General features: G+C 44.1%; 1 protein-coding gene across 1 annotated transcript in view; it reads left to right on the forward strand.

Annotated features, from left to right (window-relative positions):
• Positions 1–641: 641 nt before the first annotated feature.
• LOC308652828 (inhibitor of carbonic anhydrase-like) overlaps positions 642–26,099 on the forward strand; it is a 40,114-nt gene continuing 14,656 nt past the window's right edge. Inside the window, exons 1-9 of the mRNA XM_081300895.1 lie at positions 642–722; positions 11,234–11,406; positions 15,267–15,375; positions 16,663–16,824; positions 17,949–18,096; positions 18,849–18,904; positions 21,490–21,668; positions 23,383–23,554; positions 24,371–24,513. Coding sequence (XP_081157021.1) covers positions 680–722; positions 11,234–11,406; positions 15,267–15,375; positions 16,663–16,824; positions 17,949–18,096; positions 18,849–18,904; positions 21,490–21,668; positions 23,383–23,554; positions 24,371–24,513 — 1,185 coding nt within the window. The 5' untranslated portion in view covers positions 642–679. The remainder of the gene's footprint in view (positions 723–11,233; positions 11,407–15,266; positions 15,376–16,662; positions 16,825–17,948; positions 18,097–18,848; positions 18,905–21,489; positions 21,669–23,382; positions 23,555–24,370; positions 24,514–26,099) is intronic.

Here is a 26,099-nt window from a genome sequence, read left to right on the forward strand (position 1 = left end):
CACAGGCTGGCTGTCCCAGCTCTGCTGATGTTCTATTTCCTGATACCCGGGCTGCTTGTGCGGGTGTGTTCACCCAGCGATAATTAATCACGCTGTACACTTAGGTTATGTGAAGTTTTATGCACTTTAATAGAAAGTTCTTTAAATTTTATTTAAACTTAGCTGACTGTCCTCAGACAGAAGTCACAAATCTGAGGAAGGTCGAGCTGCAGCAAGGTAGCAGGTCTCCAGTCCACCTGACTTTGGCCTCTCAGCACAAGAGGGATGCAGGAGCAGTGCCATTTAGGGACGCTTCCAGGAGGACCTTGCAGTGGTCTACGTGGACGCTTTGTGAGGACTGAGAATTCCTGAAAAATGCGTCCGAAACGTTGTGTATATGTGGGCACGCTTCCCTGCAGGAAGGGGCCACCGTTTTTCATCCCGAGGATGTCCCCCAGCCTCAAGGAGTCCGTGGTTTTTGAGACCTTTAGGAGCTGCTAGATAAGGGTGGGACAGGCTGCTGAGCCGCTGCCCCGGGGGAGGAAGGAGGGAGTGGCGATGGCCCTGTGCCCGGGCCGCCAACCTTTCGGAGTAGGCGGATCCACCCGGCTCCTGGGCTGGTAGAGCAGGCAGGACCCAGGCTCGGGGTGCAGGACCCAGGCTCGGGGTGCCAGACCGTGTCGCGCGCCCGCAGCGGAGAATGAGGCTCGCTATCTGTGCCCTGCTGTGCGCGGGGGCCCTGGGTGAGTGCGCACCGGGAACCAGAGGAGGGACCTGCTCTGGAGGGTGCTCTGCGGAGGGGACCGGGTGACAGACAGCAAGGGTCAGCTACAGCGGAATCCTACAGCCCGCGGGCCAAAGTGTGGGGGTGGGGGGAGAGAGATCACTCTAGAAAGAATCCAGCTGCCTCTCTCATTGCTGTGTGACCCTGGGCTGTCCCTTGACCTCTCTGTGCTGGTAAACATGGTCCTTTCACAACACAGAGTTGTGGAAATGCGAAAAGGGTGTCTGGAGGCAGGTAGAGGTCCAGGCATAGGTGAGTGGTGACTGGTAAAAACCCTGCACAGAAATGCCACTGGGTGACTAACTGTGAGGAAGAGCCTCAGGTGAGAGCCCTTGGGGCTCAACAGCTGCCGCTTCTGTCCTCCGGGAGTCCCGACGCGTCTCAGGCTGTCATCAGTAAGTTTCAGGGAGGGCATCTGACTTGGGGGAAGGGTGACCCGGGCTGGGCAGAGCAAAGGAAGGGCAGGTGGTGGGCCCTGAACTGGCCACATGAGGCCACACAGGGAGCTCAGCTCTGGCTGGGACCGGGCAGGCTGGAAAGGTAGCCACAGAGGTGACTCAGCTGGGTACTGCTCCTGAGCAGGGCCTGTGGCATTTGCCCTTCCTCTGACTCCTCTCCTGGCAATGCCGGGCACTGGCCAAAAGTTCACTTCCCCCACTGGCTCTGTTTACAGATGGGAGGTGAGAGGCGTCCCTCTGGGCTCCGCCCCGCAGGGCCACTGGTCCAGGAAGGAGCCTGGGATGTATCTTCCTCAAAGCTCAGCTCTCCAGTTGAACAGGATGACCTTGTCCTTTGTGGCAAATGACCAAGAAGCAATCCAAGTGGCTTAAACAGAAAAGACTGAGGGGAGAGGCATACGGCCTGCCTTTGGGGCTCAAGAGCTTCCTCTACCTAGTGAGCAGGTGGCCACCTGAAGACTTCTCCCCAGTGGCTAATTGCCCTTTCTTTCAGTGATCAGATATCCAGGGGTAGGGTGCCATTAATGACCCTCCTGGGTTCCTTGACTCCAGCCACCCTTTGCTGGCTTACCCAGGTTTTCTTCCTCTTTCCTTTAAAAATAATTTCTTCTTTTTCTTTTAATTCTTTGTTTTGGTACCAGGGATTGAACCCAGGGGAGTTTAACCACTGAGCCACATCCCCATTAGATTTTTTTTTTTAGATTTTTATTGGTTCATTTTAGTTATATATAATATTATAGTTTCTTTTTTAAAACATTTTTTAGTGAAAACCATTTAATTTATTTATTTATTTATTTATTTATATGTGGTGCTGAGAATCGAACCCAGTGCCTCACACATGTGAAGCAAGGACTCTACCACTGAGCCACAACCCCAGCCCCAATATTGTAGTTTCTTAACATAATTATAAGAGCATGGAATATAATCTGCTGTAATTCAGCCCCAGTGCTTCCCTTTTCCCTCACCTCCTCCCTCTCTCTTTCCTTTCCTTTAGTCTACTGATTTTCTATTTATTTATAATCTTTAAATTTTTTTGTACTCTTTCCTAATCCTATCTCCCCTCCCTTTCCTTTCATTCCCCTTTGTCTAGTCCAACGAACTGCTGTTCTTCCCTCTTCTCCCTTGTTGTGTGTTAGTTAGTGTCCGCATATCAGAGAGAACACTCAATCTTTAGTTTTGGGGGATTGGCTTATTTCACTTAGCACAACAGTCTCCAATTCCATCCATTCACCAGCAAAAGTCATAAAGCCATTCTTTTTTATGGCTGATTAATATTCCATTGTGTATATATACCACATTTTTCTTTATCCATTCATCTTTGTTTCATAGCTTAGCTATTGTAAATTGAGCTGTTATAAACATTGATGTGGGTGCATCAATCAGTAGTAAGCTGATTTTAAGTCCTTTGGTTTATACATGTAGGAGTGGGATAACTGGGTCAAATGGTGATTCCATTCTTAGTTTTTTGAGGAATCTCTATACAGCTTTCCAGAGTGGTTGCACTAATTTGCAGTCCCACCAACAATGTATGAGTGAATGTCCCCCCCACACATCCTTGCCCACATTTATTGTTGTTTGTATTCTTCTTCTTCTTTTAAAAATATTCTTTTTTAGGTATAGGGGGACACAATAACCTTTATTTTGTTTGTGGTGCTGAGGATCAAACCCAATGCCTCACAAGTGCTAGGCGAGCGCTTTACCGCTGAGCCACAACCCCAGCCCTGGTGCTTGTATTCTTGATAATTGTTACTATATCTGGAATAAGATGGAATCTCAGTGTAGTTTCAATTTGCATTTCTCTAATTGCTAGAGATGTTGAACATTTTTTCATGTATTTGTTGACCATTCAAATTTTTCTTCTGTGAAGTGCCTGTTCAGTTCCTTTGCCCATTTATTGATTGATTGTGTGTGTGTGTGTGTGTGTGTGTGTGTGTGAATGCTCTGTCTGAGGTGCTGGTGGCAAAGATTTCCTCCCATTCTGTAGGCTCTCTCTTCAAGTTCTTGATTGTTTTCTTCTAGGCCTTTTTTTATACTTTATTTTTAGTTAGGGTCTTGCTAAGTTGTTTAGGGACTTGCTAAATGACTGAGGCTGGCTTTGAACTTGTAATCCTCCAGCCTCAGCCTCCTGAGCTGCTGGGATTACAGGTGTGAGCCACCACACCTGGCTTAAAAATCAGTGAAGTGTACATGTCTATAATCCTAGTGACTTGAGAGACCCAGGTAGGATGATTACAAAGTTTGAGGCCAGCCTTAATAACTTAGACCCTGTCTATAAATAAATAAATAAATAAATAAATAAATAAATAAATAAATAGATAGATAGAACTGGAGATGTAGCTCAGTGATAAGAGCCCTGGGTTCAATCCCTATTACCACCCCTCCATCATTTCTATTGAATATGCTTTATATATATAAGAAAACACATCCATCTAAAATATATATTCAGTTCAGTGAATTTTGACAAATATAACAATCTATTGCAACTACCACCATAATCAAGATAAAGAACATTTTCAACACTTTCAAATCACCCCATCCCTTCTCAGCCATTCCCACTTTTTGCCATTATAATAAATGTTGTTTCTTATAAGATTTCACATAAATGGAACCATATAGTACATGGTCCTTTGGGTTTGGCTTTTTTTTCCCACTCAGTATAATCATTTTGCAATCCAAAACAACTTTGGATACATGTGGTTGCATATGTCATAGTTCTTTCCTTTTTTATTGCTGAGTACTATGCCATTGTATGGTTTTACCACAGTTTGTGGACCATTCACTTATTGATGAACATTTAGATTCTGGTTTTATATTGGTTTGTTAAATTTCGATACAAATATAAATAATTTTCTTTAGAAAGAGTTTTTCTTATTTATTATTAACTTAATTGCATATAAATCTCCTCTTTATGATTTATCCTTTGTAAACATTCTGTAATTTGCTTAGATCTTTAGTTCTGTTCCTGCTTTCATCTTGCAACAATTTAGTCATTTTAATTTAGGAGAAAAATCTCATTTTATTTATATAAAATTCTTTCTCATCTAAAAACATTTTTTAGCCAGGTGCGGTGACTCGTGCCTGTATTCTCAGTGAGTTAGTGTGAGGCTGAGGGAGGAGGATTGCAAGTTCAAGGCCAGACTCAGCAAAAGTGAGGCACTCAGCAACTCAGTGAGACCCTGTCTCTAATAAAATACAAAATAGGGCTGGGGATAGGGCTCAGTGGTCGAGTGCCCCTGAATTCAATCTTTGGTAACCCCCCCCCCAAAAAAAAAAAAAAACTCTGACAATGTTTTAAACAATTCTTTTTAAACAACACTTTATTATAAACTTTAGTACTCAGTTTATGTCTAACTTAGTGTATAACCTCATTTGTGAATTCCCAAGTTTTTGTAGAATGATTTTTTCCCCAGTAGTAAGGATTGAACCCAGAGCCTCACACATGCTAGGGAAGTGCTCTCCTGCTGAGCTATTTCCCCAGTCCTTCCATCTGTTCAGTCCATTGGTCTATGCATCTATCTATGTATCTATCTATCTATCTGGACAGGATCTCCATAAATTGCTTAGGGCCTCACTAAGTTGTTGAGGCTGGCCTTGAACTTGTGATCCTCATGCCTCAGTCTCCCATACTGCTAGGATTATAGGCCTGAACCACCGCACCTGGCTGCCGTGGTTTTTGTTTATTCTTAAGACTTTTCCTTATCCACTCCCCAACAACAGGTACCTCCCCAGTGTTATTGATTCTTACTCACCTTCGTTAAAGGTGCTACTTATTAAAGCACAGCACAGCCAACTTTATTCAGGATCAACAGGATAGGTGCAGTCACCAGCAACCACGACAGTGGGATTTTGCATTGGAGGAGACTCTGGGCTCAACTGAACACAGTGTGGGCAAGTGGGAATTTTAGCCAAAGATGAGAGTGGGGGGTCTTTGGCTAATAATTTAGTAATTGAGTCTTAGTAATCTTCTAAGAGGTGATATCAGGAGTAAGGGGGACTCTGGCTAAACCAACCCAACAGGAGTAGCTGGGATTCCAGGTGTGCACAGCCTGTGCCTGGCGGACCAATGGTGTGTGCATACTCACGTCCCTGCTCCAGACAAACTACAGAAGCCATATATGGATGCAAGCACTGCACATCATTCAAAGCACAAGATATGTGGGATGTGAAAAGCCCAAAGTTTTTGGTTCTGAATCTTTCAAGTATCTGCTGTAAGACAAAAAGTGATTTTAAAAACTACCTTTCTAAGAATCTGATGTAAACGAGACTAGATAGGGAATTAGTAGGATCCCAATATTGCAGAGAAGCAGGGAAGCCTCTCTGGTCTCTCTGATGACTGCTGTCCAAGGGTCACATTAAATGAGCACATTTCAGCTATTAATTCTGCCTGAGATAGTCTTCATTAATGGGTCTTTACAGAAAAACGAAAAGATCTTCCTCCAAAACTGATCACTACCTAAAATAGATGGTGGCTCTTTTTACAATTTAAGTATTGAATGAGTTGCCCTTTAATAAATTATTGACTTTAGGGCATTTTAAAATTATGAACAAATATGACCCTCAATCATCTAAAAAGTTTTATAGTTCAAAACTCATATCCCCACAAATTATTGGCCTTTGCTAGATGCAAGTGTACTTTAAAGTGTTCATGTCTATTAGCCCTCTAGAAGTATTGTTCTCAAACTTACTGAAAGAGCAGAAATCTCTTGGTGGTACAACACAAAGTGTTCTATACACCAACAATTTATGAAACACACTTAGTAGGTTCCAGTAGACTACCTTTTTGTAGATTTTCAAGGAGACAAGAGTACTTGAATTTCTACTTAGCCATTGCTATACTCGTATTTTAATTGACCCAGTATTTAAAATGACTCCAAAATTTTATCTCTATCATATGTATTAATAAATATTTATCCAATTTATATTTACCCCATTTATTTTTAGGTTATTTTAAAATTACGAAAATTGAGATAGCAGACAAGCAGAATCAATACTCTTGTTATTTCTTTGACAAAAGAGAAACCTGGCGAGTTGCTGTATTTGAGACACAGAAAGCAGTGTCGCATCTTAAACATCTAAGAGAGAAATGTGATCCCGATTGGCTGGCAAGTTGGAAAGATGTGAAGCTGTGAAGACATCTCAGTCTTTATCTTCCCAACAAATTAACCCATTTGTTGGAAATCTATTTATGTTAAAATTTCAGTCATAAGACAAAGCAATACCATAATATAAATTTGCCAGGTTTATAAGCAGTTAAATCTAAGTTATATTTATGACAAACTGACACAAGGCCACCTGGTTGGTTATGTGACTAAACTTCAAGATTTTTATTTGCAGGTCTAATATAACCCTTGAATCAAAATTTTTAAATGGCAATAGCTTGATTAAAAAAAAGAACAACTTTTTACCTTTCTTGGGAAAAAAAAAAGTCTGAGCATTAATTTTTTTTGATGTCCCAATTCCAGCTGGGACTAGCTGAAATAATTATCCTCCAAGTAATCTCGAATGACCAGTTTTCTTAGTAAAGGCAGCCACAGAAAACAAGACAAAACAACAACATCAATAAGGAAAGTAAAAACCTCCCACCAAAGAAAACAAAACAATATTAGTTTAAGCACACAGAACCAAAAGTGAATTCATCAGAAAAAAAGAAAAAAAAACATGAGCTAAAAAAAAAAGAAAAGAAATTCCTGCCAAAAATGAAGTGGCCATTGGTATCTTATTCAGAGTTATTTCTAAGTATACATCAGGGGCAGTTTACTCTGGTGTGTATTAACTAAACTCTGTCCAGTGCTGTTTTCAGGACTCATTTGGTTAGAGGATTATCTGGTGATTGGAGTAAGAACCAGTGCTTGGGAGGTGTTTTTTGGGGTCAACCAAACATGCTATTTGGACTGCGGCTGTGGCTCAGTGGTTGAGTACTTGTCTAACACGTGTGAGGCACTGGGTTTGATCCTCCTCAGCACCACATACAAATCAATCAATCTAAAATATCAATCAATCAATCAGTAAATGAATAAAGGCATTGTGTCCATTTATACTCTCTCTCTCTATCTATATATATTAATATCACACCTGTAATCCCAATGGCTCTGGAGGCTAAGGCAGGAGGATTGCAAGTTCAAAGCCTGCCTTAGCAAAAGTGAGGCACTGAGCAACTCAGTGAGACCCTGTCTCTAAATAAAATACAAAATTGGGCTGGGGATGTGGCTCAGTAGCTGAGTGCCTCTGAATTCAATCCCTGGCATCCCCCAACCCTACCCCTCCGAATGTGATATTTACAAGGATTCCTTCCCAGAGTGTCACTGGTGGACCAGCTATCTTCTGGAAAGCCCTCAACACTAAGGGTGTGGGATGCTCAAGGTGCAGGGTGACTACCCCATTATGTACAAACCTCCTGGATGAGTTGTTAGACTTCCTTTAAACCTAGGAACAGGGTATGTTTTGAAATGGAATCCTGAGACTGCTGAATGTCACAGGACAGTGGCCTGACACCTCCATCAAGGTCCTAGTCATCTAGGGTCACCTAGAGGGGACTCTTATCTTCAGAGTCTGGGGACACTCCTGTAAGTACATTCCCAAAAGGACCGTTGCCACCAGCCATCAAACTTCTTTAGCTTCTATTAAGACAATAAGCAAGCTGAAAGATAAGAAGAATACAAAGCCGGTGTAGAGTGCAGCTTTTAGATACAGTCAACTGAAATTCTCCCCAGGGGGCCTCCGATAGAATCAGTACTTTCCATTTCCATGTGAATCACTAAAAGAAATCTCCAAACATCTTGGTTTTCTCATATGTGTTATGCCCCTCCCCTGAAAATTAACATCACAATTTTTCAAAATCAAGACTTGTCCACTAAAAGCCAAAGCCTCAGATGGTCCAAAGAACCCCCAGTTGGCTCAAATGACAAAGAAAAGGACCAGGCCCAACATGCACTGTCTGAAAAATTCATTTCTATACGTCACCAAAAAGTGGTGAGGATAGTCATAATTGGCCCAGAAGAGAAAGAAAGTAGTCCCCTCCCCACCCCACCCCCCCAAAAAATCCTAGATATTCATAAGGAATTGCTTCTCATCCGGGGCTGACTGCCCCAGGTGAAGCTCTGGGAAATCTTATCTAAGAGATGCCACCAGATGGCACTGTCACATCTGGGGAGCTAATTGTGTTTCCTGGGCCTTTGGCCAAAGGCTTGACTGTGGGGGTCCCAACAGGCTGGAATCAGTTCTCACCCACTTCAGGAGTAAGAGAAATCCATTGGTGAAGAAAAAGTAGCATCAGAATAATCTTATGATTGAGAACAAAACCCAAGAAATACACATAGTGCATTTGTAAATCCAGTTTTTTTTTTGAGGGGGTGGGTGGGTACAGGGGATTGAACCCAGGGGCACTCTGTCACTGAGCCACGTCCCCAGCCCTTTGCATGTTTTATTTATAGATGGGGTCTTCCTGAGTTGCTTAGGGCCTTGCTAATTTGCTGAGGCTGGCTTTGAACTCACAATCCTCCTGCCTCAGCCTCCTGAGCTGCTGGGATTATAGGCGTGTGCCACCGCGCCTGGCTGTAAATCACTTCTTGAGGTTTGTCAACCCTGGGATATTGGGGCATTCACATTCACATCTCAAGCATGAGATGGAGCTTGGCAAAGAAAAAAAAAATTTAAAGTATAGACTCCCAACCTTCCTTAAAAAGTATAAGCTGAAGGCTTCCTTTAAATCTTTTAATTTTAAAAGGGTTCCTTTACAAATTTATGTTCACTTGTTAAGAAAATGCCATACTTAAGAGCTGGCGGTGTAGTTTAGTGGTAGAGGGCTTGCCTGGCATGTTCAAAGCCCTGGGTTCTGTCCTGCACCCTGCTAAGTAAAGTAAGTAAGTTAAACTTTTTGAGTAGTGTCCCACTTTAACATTCACATCAGTGATACATGAGAAGTTCATTGTTCCCCTTCCTGCTAACACTTGGTGGTATCGGTCTTTTCGCAGTTAACCAGTCTAATAGTATATGGTGGGATCTCACTGTGATTTCAGGTTTGAGTTCTCTGATGACTGATGATGTTGTGCATCTTTTCATGTTCTTAGTGTCTGTGTTACTCAGCTTTTTGTCACTGTGACTAAGAACAACTTAGAGGAAGAAAAGTTTATTTGTGGTTCACAGTTTCAGAGGTTCAGTCCATGGTTGGTTGGCTACATTACTGAGGGTCCAAGGTGAGGCAGAGCGTCATGGCAGAGGGGATAGCAGAGGAGACCTGCCTGGCTCATGGCAGCTGGTAACAGAGAAAGGGAGGGACCAAAGGGAAGATGCACCCTTCTAAGGTATGCCCTCAGTGACCCATCCCTCCAGCCATGCCCACCTGCCTAGAGTCACCACCCAGTGAGTCCACTCAAACTAGGATGGACTGATTAGTTTATACCTCTTGTAATCTAATCATTATTGAATAGACTATTCAATAATGAATATTCCTGCATTAACACAGGAGCTTCGGAGGACACCTCATATCCAAAACATAACCGTGGCCATTCCTTTAACTTCTTTGTGAAGTTTCTGTTTGAATCTTCTCATTTTAAAAAAAAAAAACATAGTACAATGATAACCAGACTTTCAAAAAAGGCCCCACCTTGATATTTTGCACAAGGGCACACAGCCTGTACAGTTCTATTCCCTATCTTTCTCTTACCTTGGTTGCTACTTTTGAAGATTTTTCCAGTATCAATTTGAGGGTCTCCATTTATCCCTCCCTATCTTTGGCATGGGATTCTGTTTTAGGTAATTGGGCATCTCTCATCTCTCAGCATTTGTTATTTCTCGTCTCTAAAACAGGGAAAACACTTAAATGGCAGAAACAATTGTGAACATTAGAAGAAGGTAAAATACTTGCACAGTGCCTGACATCTAGAGGCTCATAAAAACAAATGTAGGAGTTGGGGATTTAGCTCAGTGGCAGAGTGCTTGCCTAGCATGCCCAAGGCCGTGGGTTCAGTCCTCAGCAACAAACCAACCAACCAAAGAGCTCACTGTTCTTATTGTATCTTTTGTTCTCTATAGTTCATTTAAAATAAATGTGTATCTAAAATAAAAGAAAATAAGGTTGTGTCCAAATACTACAGATTTATAAACAGCATTTTGCCTTTGTAATGCTCTTCATTACAGCTTAAAATACAAATGATAAATAAGCACTGGTTCTAATGACCCTGCAATTACTACCATGTAAGGTTACAACAGCCAATGTTAAGATTAAAACTAAATTACCAGGTCCAAGGGTTCTACCCAGAGGCAAGAAATTTCTTCCTCTTTTTTTTTTTTTTTGTTGGGGGGGGGAGGGGGGACTGAACTCAGCGGCACTCGACCACTGAGCCACATCCCCAGCCCTATTTTGTATTTTATTTAGAGACAGGGTCTCACTGAGCTGCTTAGCACCTTGCTTTTGCTGAGGCTGGCTTTGAACTCTCAATCCTCCTGCCTCAGCTCTGGGAGTCCTTGGGATTTCAGGTGTGTACCACTGCACCCGGCTCACTTAACAAAATGTTCTTGAAGTCCACTGTGACTCAGTGATAGATTGCTTGCCTAGCATGCATCAGGCCCTGGGTTTAATCCTTAATGCTACTGCAAAATAAAAAGAGAAAAAAATTTCAATCTTTTGTGATAGAATAATATTCCATTATGTGGACATACCACATTTTGTTTATCTAATCATCTGTTGATGGCACATTTGGGTTGTTTACATTTTATTGCTGTCTGAATACCCTAGTATGACATTTGAGTCTTTGTTTTCAATACTTTGGGACTTTTGGGGATGAGGAAATACTGTCTTATAATGCTAATTTTGTTTATCTTTTGGGGGATGGGTTTTGGCTTTTTTTTTTTTTTTAATCCAAGAGACAGGACAGAAGCAGAGATATGGGCCCTACGAATTCACATGATCCAGTCCAATTTGTGTGTATCCCATCCAACTAACTTGGATCTTGTCTTTGACTTCTGCCAGCAGAGGAAAGTGATGCTGTGGTCCCCTTACTTCTCTTTCCCTTAGGGCTGTGTGTGGCTGTCCCTGAAAAAACTGTAAGATGGTGCACCGTGTCGGATCAGGAGGACACTAAGTGTTCCAGTTTCCGTGATAATGTAAAGAAAGTTTTTCAAGCAGATGGTCCCCTTGTCACCTGCGTGAAGAGAACCTCTTACCTTGAGTGCATCAGGGCCATCGTGGTGAGTCACTGCTGCCCAAAGGAGAGCGGAAGAAAGTCCATACCTAGTTTTTCTCCACTTATTATTATAGAGGAAAATGCTGCTGTTCAACATTCATGAATAGTAGAAACCATAATCGTAATTAAACCAACAACAGAGAAGGATTCAGTCTTAGTGAGATATCTATGGTGAGCAAAGCCAGCACTGAACTAGAGAGAATCTTTATAGACTCAGGATGTGGCTGGGGATGTAACTCAGGAACGAGTCCTTGCCAAGCATGTGTAAGGCTCTGGTTTCTGTCCCTGATACTGCCCCAAACAAAACAAAAACAAACAAACAAACAAAAACTCAGAAATAAGAAATAAGCAAGAAGGTCCAGTGTCACTATTATTTTTTAGATCGATACTTTATAATTATACATAATAGTAGGATTCATTGTGATTCATTCATACACGCATGTAATATATTTAGGTCAGTTTCATTCCCCAGTACCTTCTCTTTACCTCTTCTCTTCCCTGGTCCACATGTTCTGCTTTACTGGTCTACTCGATTTTCATGAGATTTTCCCCCCCCCTTTTTTTTCTCTCTAGCTTCCACATAGAGGAGAAAACACAACCCTTGGCTTTCTGAATCTGGTTTATTTTAATTAACATAATGTTCTCCAGTTCTATCCATTTTTCTGCAAATGACATAGTTTTGTTCTTCTGTATGTTATTCTGTATGAATAAAGCTCCATGGTGCATATATACCACATTTTCTTTATCCATTCCTCTGTTGATGGACACCTAAGCCAGTTCCCTAGTTTAGCTATTGTAAATTGCACTGTTATAAATGTGGGTATGCACATATTGCTATAGTATGCTATAGTTCCTTGGGATAAACACCAAGGAGTAGGCTAGCTGGGTCATGTGGTGGTTTCATACCTAGTCTTTCGAGGAACCTCCATACTGATTTCCAGAGTGGTTGTACTATAGTGTCACTGTTATTACTTGACATTGTTTTTGAAATTTCCTTGGTGATGCAATAAGATAAATACATGTAAGATGGAAACAAACAAAAATGTCAGTATTTTCAGATGATTTCATGCCTGGAAAGTACAATAGAATCAAGATAAATGCTGCTACATTTTTTTTTAATGAACAAAGTAGTTTGGTAAAAGAGAAACATGTCACAGTAATGTCATTTTCATATACCAATAGTCATTAATTGGGGAAAAATAGCTTGAAAATATGGGCTCATTATTTTTAAAATAATAAACAGAAAATATTTCTGGAAACTTAAAATAGAAAAGATCTGCATTGTTATAATATGAATGTCTATAACAAGTGAACAATATCTTTTAATAAATGAACTAAAATGCCATATTCCCAGGTAGAAAGACTAAGTATCATATACTTGTATATCTTCTCAAAGTTAATGCACAACTTTACTATTATTTTCATCAAAATACATTCTAGCTTAATTATTTTTCTTCTTCCTCTTTTTAAAATTTTTCCTGGTAGTGCTGGGGATTGAACCCAGAGCCTCACACATGCTAGATAAGCGTTCTACCATTGAACTATGATTCCCCCAAATACAATCTTTTCAAAGAAATCTCTAAAGTAATTATAAATTCTTAAAGACAAGAATGTGGATGAGATTACAACATGCCTTGAGAAATAAAAGTGACAGAGGAATGGCTGAGCCTTTCCTATAAGGATGTTGTATTTAAATAAAAGCATTATAAAGGATAGGTTAGCAGGGCTCAGTGGTGCATGTCTATAATCCCAGCAGCTTGGAAGGCTGAGACAGGAGGATCAAAAGTTCAAAGCCAGCCTCAGCAAAAGTGAGGCGTTAAGCAACTCAGAGAGACCCTGTCTCTAAATAAAATACAAAATAGGGCTGGGGATGTTGCTCAGTGGTTGAGTGCCCCTGTTCAATCCCTGATACTCCCTTCCCCTCCCCCCCCCCAAAAAAAAGAACAGGTTACTGGCAGATATCTTGAAGACCTGGAGAGAATAACACTGACATATTCCTAACTTTCTGTATGTCCTCCACCTATCTATCTATATGATATGATAAAGATACAAAGTATGAAAAAAGTTCAGCAATAGGACATCAGTGTCTTAGACTTGATAAATTTAAGCAAGAGTACATGTAGACTTAACTAGTTATGTATGATAAGGCAAACTTTTCAAACAAATGGTTGAGAAATGATTCTTTAGTTGGACAACTAGGTAGAAATTAAACAAACAAACAAACAAACAAACAAAAACAGTGAGAATCTTAATCCATTCACTAAATAAACCAGCTTCATTCAATTTGACTAAAAGAAACAGACACGATTAGATATAGTACAAAAGCAGAAAATTTGGAAATTAAAAATTTTAAAGCTTCGACTAGGAAATATTTTTAAAAGCCTTAGCATGCAAAAAATAATCACATCAGCATACTGTACTGTAAGAACTATACAAAGATGTCATTTAAATTTTATGAGAACACTTAAGAATAATAAGCAATAAATAAACCACTCACAGAAAAAAATTATACTAAACAATATAAATGATGAGGGAAAAATGTTCATTTTTCTTAATAATCAAAAAAATGTAAATAAAGCCATTCTTATAGTAACACTTTATATCTAATAATGTAATAACATTTCTTAAATGATAATATCTTTCACTGATAGGTTTGCAGTGAAATTGATATGCATTGCAATTGGCATTATAAGTCATAAATTTCTATTGGCATTATAAGTTATTTTTTTCATTTCTGGAATACCATTTGGAAATATTTAGTAAGAATCATAAGTGATATGAATTTTTAATTCATGCATATATTCATATTTATATGTGCATGTACATGATTTAGAAATGACCGTGGAATTGAGAGAAATGCTGTTATAATTATTTATTAATGAGTAAATGAGTTTGATAAAAACTAAATATATCATAAGTAATATTATTTTCAAATACCAACAGTCACTAATTGGGGAAAAATAGCCTGGTCTCATTACATTTAAGATAATAAACAGAGAAATATTTCTGGAAAAATAATACATGAGAGATCTGCAACATTGTTACAATATAAACGTCTGTGACTCGTGAGCGGAGAGATAGAGATAGAGACAGAGATGGATTTGTGATAGGAATTTGCCCTTATGTCATTGTGGGGACTGGTGAAGCATTCTCTTAAAGAATATTGTTATCTTTTTGCATCTGATATTGGAACTTGAAGAAGAAATACTTGAGAAAGGAAAATGTATATAAAGCGAGAAAAAGCAAGAACAACCTAGAATCCACAGTCATGAGGTGCAGCCCACTGGGATAGATTGAAACCCATGTCAGTTCCTGCTGCTTCAGATCTTGGCATTCACCAGGCTCAGTGACCTTCTTGTCTTTTACCTTTTATACTAAATTCATTCTTTCTTAAGTTAATTGGTCTCGAATACATGCCATCTAATAGTGTCCTTGCTTTATATGCTCACATACACAAATATGTATGTGTATATGTATATCTTTATGAATACCTATTGCAAAATATTTATAAGGAAAAAATGAGATTGGGAAAAAGAAAGGAAGTATATAGAAACAGTGCCGTCGTCCTCCGTGTACACACGTTCTACATTTGTGGATTTAAACAACTGTAGATCAACAATATTCTTAACAATTGCACCTTTACTGAACACATGCAGATGTCAGACAGCATCACAGATAGTAGCTTTGAGAATGCAGTCGGGGACCGCCTCCATGAGAAGGTGACATTTGAGCATAGACAGGAGGCAGGTGCAGGAGGTCTGAGCCATGTAAGGATCTACAGAGCGATCATCCTTGGCAGAGGGGGAGGGAAGTCTTCCTCAGAGGTGACAGGTGTCATTCATGGTCTGATCTCTTCCCTTTCAGGCAAACGAAGCCGATGCAGTGACGATCGATGGAGGTTTGGTGTTTGAGGCAGGCCTGGCCCCTTACAACCTTAAACCCATCGTGGAGGAATTCTATGGGCCAAAAGATGGTATGTTCTCCCTGGGGACCCAGGTCTGGTGGGACACCGAAGCCATCAGGGGAGGCAGGAACTTTGTCAATGTAATAGTAGTGGGAACAAAGTTGCTGGAACTCTTTGGCTTGAAGGAGGCTGTCACTGATACTAACCCTCAAAGGCTGGTAGATTGGTTACCCCTGGCAACTGCAAGCTTTATGCATCCTAACATGGAAATGTCATTGGTGCTTCAAGCTGTGGGGTGCTTTAGCCTGAGAGGAGGGTGCTGTCCAGCATCCATCACCCACCAGGGGGGCTGCACCAATAGGAAGCCATCTTTGGCGATAGGTGAGAATCTGTCTCCTACTGGGGCTACAGAACACACATGAGGACAAGTGCTGGGGGAGTCTGGGAAAGGGCATTTCCTCTTTCTCATACCTGTCCCTTAGTGCCGTTAGTGTGTATGTGCACAGCCCACCTCAATCTGACTCTGAATTGCAGGGACCAGGTTTATTTCTGGGAACCCCTGTATCCTTCCCCTCTCTCCTTTACCTTTGAGCTGTAGACAGAGAAACAGAGAAGGAAGAAAACCCCCTGCAGAGAAGTAGTGACATCATGGGGGCTGGAAGCTGACACTGTCCCTGAGAACAAAACACATGCAGGTTCTGCAATAACTGGGATCTTCAAGTTTCCTGCTCCAAGGCTTAGAGGCACGGGCAGGAAAAGAACTACAGGTGCTCCTCAACTTATGACGGGCTTATGTCCTGACAAACCATGTAAATCAAGAATATTGTAAGACAAAAATGCATTCAATACACCCGATCCACCAAACATCATGGCTTACCAACACAGTACGCTGGAGAGTATGGGTTGATTCTCCCCAGGATGGCTGACTGGGAGCTGTGGCCCATTGCTACTGCCCAGAGTCAAGGGAGAGGATCACAGGGCACATCACTAGTCTGTGAAAAGATTAAACTCAAATTTCAGAGAGTAGTTTCTATTGACTATATCTCTTTGCACCTTCATAAAGTTAAAAAAAATTAGAAGTCTAATACAATAATTAATAATATAATAAAAAAATAGAAGTCTTATAATAATGTCAGGGAACACCTGTAGTGTTTATTGCTTTGAAAATGTTCGGGTTTCTCTCTCTTGTCAGTTAAGGGTTTTTCGTTTGTTTTTTCATTTCCTTTTCCCTCTGCTCATCAGGGGATGGCACAGGTCCTAGAATCCTTCCAATTCCGCATTGCACACACTCTGGAAGTTTAGTAGTGATGATGTGGCAACGTCCTTTGGCCTTTCTTTCTTTCTGATCCTTTGCAGATCCACAAACCTACTATTATGCTGTCGCCCTGGTGAAAAAGGGCACCGGCTTCCAGCTGAACCAGCTCCAAGGCAAGAAGTCCTGCCACACAGGCCTGGGCTGGTCCTCGGGGTGGAACATCCCCATCGGCATGCTGCTTCCTTCCGGCTCTCTTGAAACAGGTAAGCCAGCAAGGGCTGGGTGCCTCCAGGTAGGGCTCCTGTACCATTTGCCCAGATGAGTCATGCTGGGATCACACAGTCACTGTCAAGTGTATGTGAGTTTCATGGTCTCCAGCTCGTTGGCAGCTGAGTCTTCTCTCGGCAAAGATGCTCCTGTCAGTTCTGCCTTCCTGGGAATCCTGGTAGCTTGGTGGAAAAGCCACATCCCCAGCTTCCCAGGAAGGTTTGCTGAGGATTTCAGCCACACACTGGCACTCAGCTCTGTACCTTGAGCGAGGGCTTGAGACAGGTGAGGAGGATGACTGGAGGCTTCTTGTTCAGTTATGATGAGCTCAGGTGAGTGCCGGGCACCTTTTCAGTCCTTAAAGATGATGGCTGCAAAGTGTGTCTTTTGTTCTTCCAACCTCTATACTACATGTGACTATGTATAGTATGTACACTGTATAGTACACTGTGATTATGACAGGGACAAGTGGCTGCAGGGACCTGATGAAGTGTTGCAGCCTGGACCACAGATCTAGCCATGTTTTGCCATTCCTTGGGCAAAGTTGACAGATGCTTCAGTGACAGTTGCTAGTGGACATCTGTCTGGCAGTTAGGTAGTGGCTGTTAGATGCTCCTCATCCTTCACTGGCAAGATAGCTCAACTCTCTCCAGGAAGAGGGATCCCTAAGAACCACCACAGCTTCTGCATACAGGCGGGGTGGTGGGACTTTCTATGTCTTGAGGTATGGAAGGGCTGATGGGGACTCCCTGACCTACAAGGTCCTGCCTGACCCCTTAGAGCCTCCATGTTGGTGGGTTACCAGATGCCATTGGCACTGGGCTATATCTTGGTGTAGTGAAGGTCACCAGCTCTTACACTGTGCAGGGGACAATCTGGAGGACATTTTCACAGGCTTGAGCACTGAACTACACTTGAGTGTGGTGCCCAAGGGCACAGGGACCCTGGGCTATCCACTCACCCTGGTGTGGGCATTATCAGTCACCGCTGGCAGGACTGCGCCCTGCTAGCCTGTGCTTCCTCAGGACAGTCCTGGGAAGCGTGGGCAGACTCACGGGCTCTCGGGTCGGGACAACCTGGAGGCCTAGTCGCTCATGCCCTGTGTGTCTGTGTTTGTCAGCAGCGGCCAGGTTCTTCTCCAGCAGCTGTGTCCCCTGTGCAGATGGGAAGTCGTTCCCCAGCCTGTGTCAACTGTGTGTGGGAAAAGGGACAGACAAGTGCGCCTGCTCCTCTCATGAGCCATACTTCGGGTACTCGGGTGCCTTCAAGTGAGTGAGATTCCCCTACTCCCCCTCCCTCTGATGTTGGCGAGTCAAAGGCACTACAAGTGGAAAGAGCCTGTCCCAGGGACCTAGAGCATCAATGTGACAGTCAGGGTCCTGAGTGTCTCTTATGACCTATGGTGGGCTCCTAACCCTCTTTTGCCTGGGAGATGTTCAGGTCTCCTCAGAACCTGGGACCTGCCCATAGTGACTCTCCAGGGCCAGGACCAAAGGCCAGGGTGTCCCATCTCACATCATCTGCTCGGCACCTTCTTGTGCTGGGACTTGTGCCAATTCCTCAGTCTCTGCGGAGACCACTCCCTGATCTATGCTACTGCTCAAAACCAGGGGAAACTGGCTAGAGTCCAAGGCTACCCAGTGTTTTTATGCTTCATGGGAAAAGCTCTAAGCTTTTATTAAACAAACAAACAAACACCCTGCCACTTTTGGTGGCTTTCTAGGAGGAAAGCAAGTGTCCTTTTTCACACCTTCCCTCCCTCCCCCAGGTGCCTGGGATGTTGCTTTCCAGGGCTCCTGCCTGCTTCAGGTTTGGGCTTGGCCGTGGGGTTCAAAGGTCGCTCAGATGAGGCCATCACCTCTGTGAGCACAAACCAATGTCTGGGAGACCGTGGGCACTAGTCATCCAGGAGCTGGAGCGCCACGGTCCCCATGAGTCCGTGTTCCGGGCAGAGCTTCACGAGAGAGAGGCAAGGCCCACACCAGGGGCAGAGCCTGACCGTGGCCTTCCTGTTCCTCAGGTGTCTGGAGGATGGCGCCGGGGATGTGGCCTTCGTGAGGCACGTGACAGTGTTTGGTAAGTGCTGGAGGAAGGGCATGTGGGCCCCAGCTGAGCCAGGGGGCTGGTTCTTGCCCCAGGTTTCCTGACACCCAGAAGAGGTGACGTGGAGTTGTTTAATGCCACAGGAGAGATTCTGCTTAAGCATTTTTGTTGTTTGTCCTTTGTTTAGGGCCCAATTTGTTCTCAACCCACCTTCTGCTGAACATCTCCCTGTGTCAGGGACCTGTGCCTCTCTGTCCCCACCTTCCACGTAGCCAACTGCAGCCACCTCTCCAGAAATCCAGAGAACATGTTTTCTAAACCTTTAAACAGAACTTACCAACTAACAAAACAAACAAAACAAAACAACAAAACAAAACAACTAACAAAACAAGTGCCCTCCAGTTTGATCCCCAGGATGTGCATTCACACAGAGGGCCTTGAGCCAGCCAGACAGGTGCTCCACACCGAGGGGGAGGGTCTTTTTTTTTGTTTTTATATTTGTGCTTTTTACTTCTTCTTCTTCTTCTTCTCCTTCTTCTTCTTCTGTGGTGCTGGGGATTGAACCCAGGGCCTCGGGCACTCTAGGTGAGTGTTCTAGCCCTGAGCCCTAACCCCGACTCAGTCTGCCTTTCTAGCATTTTGGATAATTTACCAGCAACAAACCAACCAAAGAGCATCTTGGAGAAGCTGATATGACAGTCTCTGGTCTTATAGCCAATGAAATATCTACCACATACAGAGCACACGGTTCCACATGAAATGTTTAAGACCCGAATTTCTATTCACTCTGCTAAGACCATTTTTGTAACGAATGTCTACCACCTCCAGGAGGATTTTTACGTCCTCACGTTTTCGTTGGCCTTAGTCCCTCACAACCTCGACCTCCTGTCTTTTCCTGACACAATGCCTTCAGTGTCCTTTGTTCACTTATTCAGCCATTCACATTTCGCTGTCTCATTATGATAATTTGGCCTCTTTGTCAGCGTTTTGGCAATTGATGCATGTCCTATTATCAACCATTTAAATTAGTGGGGTCACCTCCAAGTCTCACCTCCTAGAATCAAGTTGTTCCAAGTAATTATCATTATGTCCTTTGATTGCTCATGGTCTAGCACTCACCCTGAAGAATTTGAAAACACACTAATATTATGGAAACCGCAGGCTGTGCCCAGACCATCCTGATTCACTTCTGACTGCCCTCATGTACTGCTTTTTTAAAAAAAAATTATCATTATTTTGAGGTCATGGGGATTGAATGCAGGGATACTCTAGCACTGAGCCCCACCCCCAGCCCTTTTTCTTTTTTGTGGTGCTGGGGATTGTGAATGCGAGGCAAGCGCTCTACCAAATGAACTACATCCCATCCCTTACCTTGTTTTTTGAGACAGGGTCTTGCTAAGTTGTTTAGGGCCTAAGTTGCTGAGGCTGGCCTTGAACTTGCAATCCTTCTGCCTCAGTCTCCTGAATATTCGGCATTAGAGGCATGTGCCACCCCAACCACATCTGGCTATCCCCGATTACCTTTTAAGTAGAATTTTATGAGAGAGTATACACTAGTTTCAGGGGTGCAAGTGACTGTTGGTGGGTGAGAGTTTATCAACCCCAAAGTCCTTCTGTATTAATTTGCTAGCACAGTCAGGACAAAGTCCACACACTGGGTGGTTTAAGCAGCATCTCATAGTTCTGGAGGCTAGAATTCCAAGATCAGGGTTTTGGCACAGTTCATCTTCCTGAGGACTGGGGGTGGGGGGATCTGTTCCAAGCCTCTCTCCTAGCTTGCTGGCAATCTGTGGGGTTCTTCAGCTTGCAGACACATCACCCCAATCTCCGCCTACATGTCCCTGCTTGCTTGTCTCTCCCCAAATCCCCCCCTCTTTTATGACACCGGTCATATTGGATTAGGAGCCCACTCTATTCCAGTATGACCTCATCTTAACTAATTACATCTGCAAGAACCCTATTTGCAAATACTGTCACATGTGAAGTACAGGGATTAGCACTTCAACCTATGAATGCTTTGAACCCGTAACACCTTCGTGAGGGAACCAGGGAGCCTGTTTCTTTGTACTTGCAAAGTGCTTGGGCTGGTACCCCAGGCCTCCTTCCATCCCTAAGCCTTCCCCTGCCTTTCCCCAGTAGGCTCTGCCTCCAGGGAAATATGGCTGCTCTAGTAGGGACCTAGACTGTCTTGGCACAGCAGTGTGTCAGCCCAGATTGGCTGAGGCTTTGACAAGTTACCTTACCTCTCTGACTCTTTTTCCTCATCTCTACAATGGGATGCTTATATTATTGGCTTCCCCCAGTGTGGTGAGGATTGAGTGAAATGAGTGGGCCATGAATGCTCAGCTTGCAGTTATTATTCCTATGAGCAGACACAGAGAAGTGGAGCAGCTGGGCGGGCCCTGGGCTAAGCATGCCTCCAGCCATGGCTATCTGCAGTGAGACTGTGAACCAGTCATTTCACTGCCAAGATCTCCTGTTCCTCTGATGTATGAAAATGTGTATTGAAAAGATTCTGTCTTAGTCCCCTTTGGGTCACACTGTGTGGTTCAGTGAGGAGGGCACACCCCAGCTCATGGTTCTGCTGCAGTGGGCTCATCTGGACTTTCCCTCCCCAGAGAACCTGGAACAGAAGGCTGACAGGGACCAGTATGAACTGCTTTGCACAGACAACACCCGGAAGCCTGTGGATGAATATGAGAGTTGCTACTTGGCCCGGGTTCCTTCTCATGCTGTCGTGGCTCGAACCGTGGATGGCAAGGAAGATCTGATCTGGGAGCTTCTCAACCAGGCTCAGGTATCCCCACCCACCATCCTCTCCCCTGCTTAGAGCTCTCTGCTTGGATTTGGGGATTTTCCTCCTTGCTTTCTGGTCACTCTAGAAGTTCTTTTGTGTTCAAGACACGGTGGGAACCCTGCCACTTTGCCAGGCATGACCCGCTTCGCGGACAAGGCACTCGGTCTATATTTATAACAGACAACACTAAAGATTCTTTGCAGAAGCTCCCCTAACCTCATTTTGTTCTTTCCTGGTTCTAAACAAATCCTCACAGGTGCTAACCTCACCCGTCTCCATGAGTTGGTCCCCTAGGGCCTTGCTGGCCTGAGATCTGCCCTCCTGACTTCCCTTCCAGTGGGTCCCAGGACATGAGCATGCCCTCCCCTCTCTGTCCTGCATTGGTGACAATCTGTCCCAGTCAGCCCCTGTCCGTCACCCTGCTCCATCTCTCAACACTCTGTGCTCAGTACAGGGCACTGAGAAATTAACCAAAGACTTGCCCTCCAATTGCTCGCAGAGGAGTGTGGAGGAGACACAAACAAGTACGTATACCCATTATCACCACATGGAATCACACAGCCTTGGAGACATGGATTGCATACTCTGTGGAGGACAGAGAAACTGATTTGAAGGGTATATCTGGGGAGATTCCTGGGTCCTGGGGAGTGAGCTGTGTGTTCCCAGCGGAAATGGAAGGGGGTCTCTGGTGAGGACAGCAGGTGACATTTATGCAGGGCCAAAGCAAAAGTGAAAAGCAGTCATTTGAAAGAGCACGTGGATAGGCATCACCATAGCTGCTATCAGGAGTGGCTTTGGGCCAGGCAGCTGGAGTCCTCGGCAAAGGACCCTTTGTTCTTTTGGAGGCCAGAAAGGGGAAGGGACACTGTTGATGTCTCACAACTGGTCATTCAGTGGCAGCCTGGGAGAGAAGGGAAGAGGAGCCCAGGGTGCCTGGCTTCTACTCCAGGGGCATGTGACTGGACCATCAGCCACTTCAGGGTGAAGACCACCAGAGCCAATGGGGATATTAGTCAAGAACGAGGCAGCCTTCCCCACTGCCCCTGGGAGCACAGAGCAGAAGCCCATCTTGGAGAGGGGCAGCTGCTTGACACAGGACCACCTGGTACCCCTTTGTACAGATCTGGGGGCAACCCCCTGGCAGTCTCCCTGAGGCCCCACTCAAGGCCACCAGCTGAGATTTGAGTAAAGCATTTCCTGGAGATACTGGAGAACACCACGAGTCTCAAGGATGTCAGAGGTCCTGGCCACTGTCCTGTGCTCAGGCCTTCACTGTGGTCCCTCCTTATCTGTGGGGATACATTCCAAGACCCTCCGTGGATGTCTGAATCCATGAATAGCACTGAACCCTACATAGATGCTCCTCAATTTATGAGTTATGTCCAGATAAACCTGTTATAACATTACAAAATTCTAAGTCAAACTATTATAAATTGGGGACCAACTGTACTGTTTTCTCCCTATACGTTCAAACCCATGATAAAGTTTAGCTAATAAATTAGGCACAGGAAGAGATTAACAAAATAACTAACAAACCAGAATAATTATGACAATATATGTTAATAAGAGTTATTTAAAGTTTATTGTTTATTTCTGGAATTTTCCATTTAATATTTCTGGAGTGTGGTTCATCCGGCTTTGGGTTTGTTTGACCTTTATCTTTACCTCAATGCCAACCTCTCTCCTTCACTCTTTCTTTTTTTCCTGTGAACAGGAACATTTTGGAAAGGACAAGTCTGCAGGATTTCAGCTCTTCGGCTCTCCTCTGGGGAAAGACCTGCTGTTTACCGATGCGGCCCATGGGTTTTTAAGGGTCCCCCGTAAGATGGACGCCAAGCTGTACCTGGGCTATGAGTACTATTCTCTCGCTCAGCATCTAAAGGGAGGTATGGAAGGTTCTGGGAGGGGCCTGGCCATCTTGGGCAGCAAGCAGGGTAGGGACCATGGGTTGAGGCTTTCCTGGTACCTCCAGGCCTCAGGCAACCTTCCCAGCCTACAGAGCCCGTGGGAGCTACCAACTGAGCTGGGTTAATGGGTGGATTTTCTTCTAAGTTGGGAGAAAGGCCTAAGTTATATGATTACAAAAGGGTTTTGAAGATCTTCCTATTATGGACGACTTGGAGTAATGATGGTTCTGGAGACCGGCCCAGAGACAGGTCTGTTTCACAGGGAGAATAGTCCATTCTGAACGGGAGTGGGAACAGGGTCTCTACCACCATAAGGAGCAGAACTAGGATTCTGGAGGTTGTGAGTCCAGTTCCTGCCTTCCTCTGGATCCCCACAGTTGATTTCTTCTTTCCTTCTCTATTTTTGCCTCTCACTAATCAATCAATAGTCATCAAGCATCTTCAAAAGGGTTGCCACCAAGTTGGAGGTGGGCACAGGGTGGTGAGGAAAGACATTGGGCGAGCAGAGGCGAGCAAGCCCACCCAGAACAGGCGACTCCCAGCAGGGGCCTGCTCCCCAGGGAAAGTTCCAGATGGTTCTGATTTGGACTGGGGCTCTGAGGCCTCCCTGGGGAAGTGATGCTGGAGGTGAGAGCAGAAGTGAGGGAAATCTTTACCTTTGGTGCTCATCCTGAGAACCAAGCCGTGTCCTGGGATAAGGCACTTTGCTGTTGTCAGTGGGGAGTCCCTTGGGCAGCCACTCTGCCGCCATCTGGAGCTTCCTTTGGATCCCTGACTATTCTCCACCCATCCCAGGTGTGGAAGACTCCCAGAAGGTACAGTGGTGTGCAGTGGGCCACCAGGAGAGGGCCAAGTGTGACCAGTGGAGTGCAGTGAGCGGTGGTGCCCTGGCATGCACCACGGAGGACACTCCTGAGGACTGCATTGCCGCCATTGTGGTAGGGGGCCCCTCCACAGCTGCACACACTCAGACGCGGCGTGCTTCTGCCACCTGTGGCACCGAAGGCCCCCTTCTCAGCCTCCTCACCAGCCTCCACGCTAACACGCTACCCCACCCACACACTCCAAATCCCCACCCCACTTTCCCCATGGGACACTCCACCTACCAGGCAGAAACAGAGTTGGACTCCTTGGGCTCAGCTCTGGAGTCTGGGATCCTTGGGATGTCCTGCACAGGAGCTGTGGGGAGTAGGGGCGCATTCTAGGGTGTGGTCAGGGCCACTGTGGATTGTCAGTGCTGATCGACCTTCACACCTTCCCCAATTAACAAAATCATTCACACCTTCACCACTCAGAGATCATCGTCCCCTCATTTCTGAGTGATGAAACTGTGTTATAAACTTTCCATTTCTCTGTGGGCAGTTAGTATTTTTTTGCAATTTGGAAAAAAAATTAAACACAAAAGACTAAAAAATTGATACACTGAGGAGACTGTACAGCAGTCTTTCTTGAGAAGACCCTAAATTTGGTAAACCTGGTACCAACCCATAGGATTAAGATTTTGCTAGTGGGCTGGGGATGTGGCTCAAGCGGTAGCGCGCTCGCCTGGCATGCGTGCGGCCCGGGGTTCGATCCTCAGCACCACATACCAACAAAGATGTTGTGTCCGCCGAGAACTAAAAATAAATATTAAAAATTTTCTCTCTCTCTCTCTCCTCTCTCACTCTCTCTTTAAAAAAAAAAAAAAGATTTTGCTAGTTAAATATATTTATCTCCTAAATTTTCCAGTTGTAAGAATTACAACTTAAGTGCTCGGAACATTGCCTGGCATAGAGTGATCAGTCAATAAATGTTGGATATCATTATAATTTAAAGACTTGAGTTGGGCAAGGGGGCACATGCCTATAATCCCGGTGACTTCAGAGGCTGAGGCAGAAGGATTGCAAATTATTAAATTTCCCTCTGCTTCTGTTTGCTAATCTATCTGAGAAGGGAAATTATAGTACCTGCCTTATTTGAGTTTATGAGGAATACATAAGGGTAATCACTGTACAATGTTTAGGAAATAGCCCGGGACATATTAAAGGTTTGGCAAAGTTGTGCTGCTATAGTTGCTATTTTTTAAATTTCTAGGACAGCTGATATGTCAAAAGTGAACAGTGTTTATGCATCTGTGTATTTTTATCTCGATGCCTGTTTTAGTCAGCTTTTTTCACTGCTGTGACTAAAAGGATCTGACCAGCACAACTATAGGGGAAGAAGAGTTTATTTGAGGGTTCACGGTCCATAGAAGGCCAGCTCCATTCCTCAGGGCTCGAAGTGAGGCTGAACCTCATGGTGGAAGAGTGTGGCAGAGGGCAGCACCTCACACGATGATCAGAAAGCAGAGAGAGAGACTCCACTTGCCAGATACAAATATATATACCCCAAAGCCATGCCTCAATTCCCACCTCCTCTGGCCATACCCTACCCCTTCAGTTACCACTCAGTTAATCCCTATCAGGGGATTAATTCACTGATTGGGTGAAGACTCTCACAACCTAATCATTTCTCCTCCAAATCTTCTTGCATTGTCTCACACACA

This window comes from Spermophilus citellus (genome assembly GCF_964194105.1).
Source record: "Spermophilus citellus genome assembly, chromosome: 7".
NCBI classification, from domain to species: domain Eukaryota; kingdom Metazoa; phylum Chordata; class Mammalia; order Rodentia; family Sciuridae; genus Spermophilus; species Spermophilus citellus.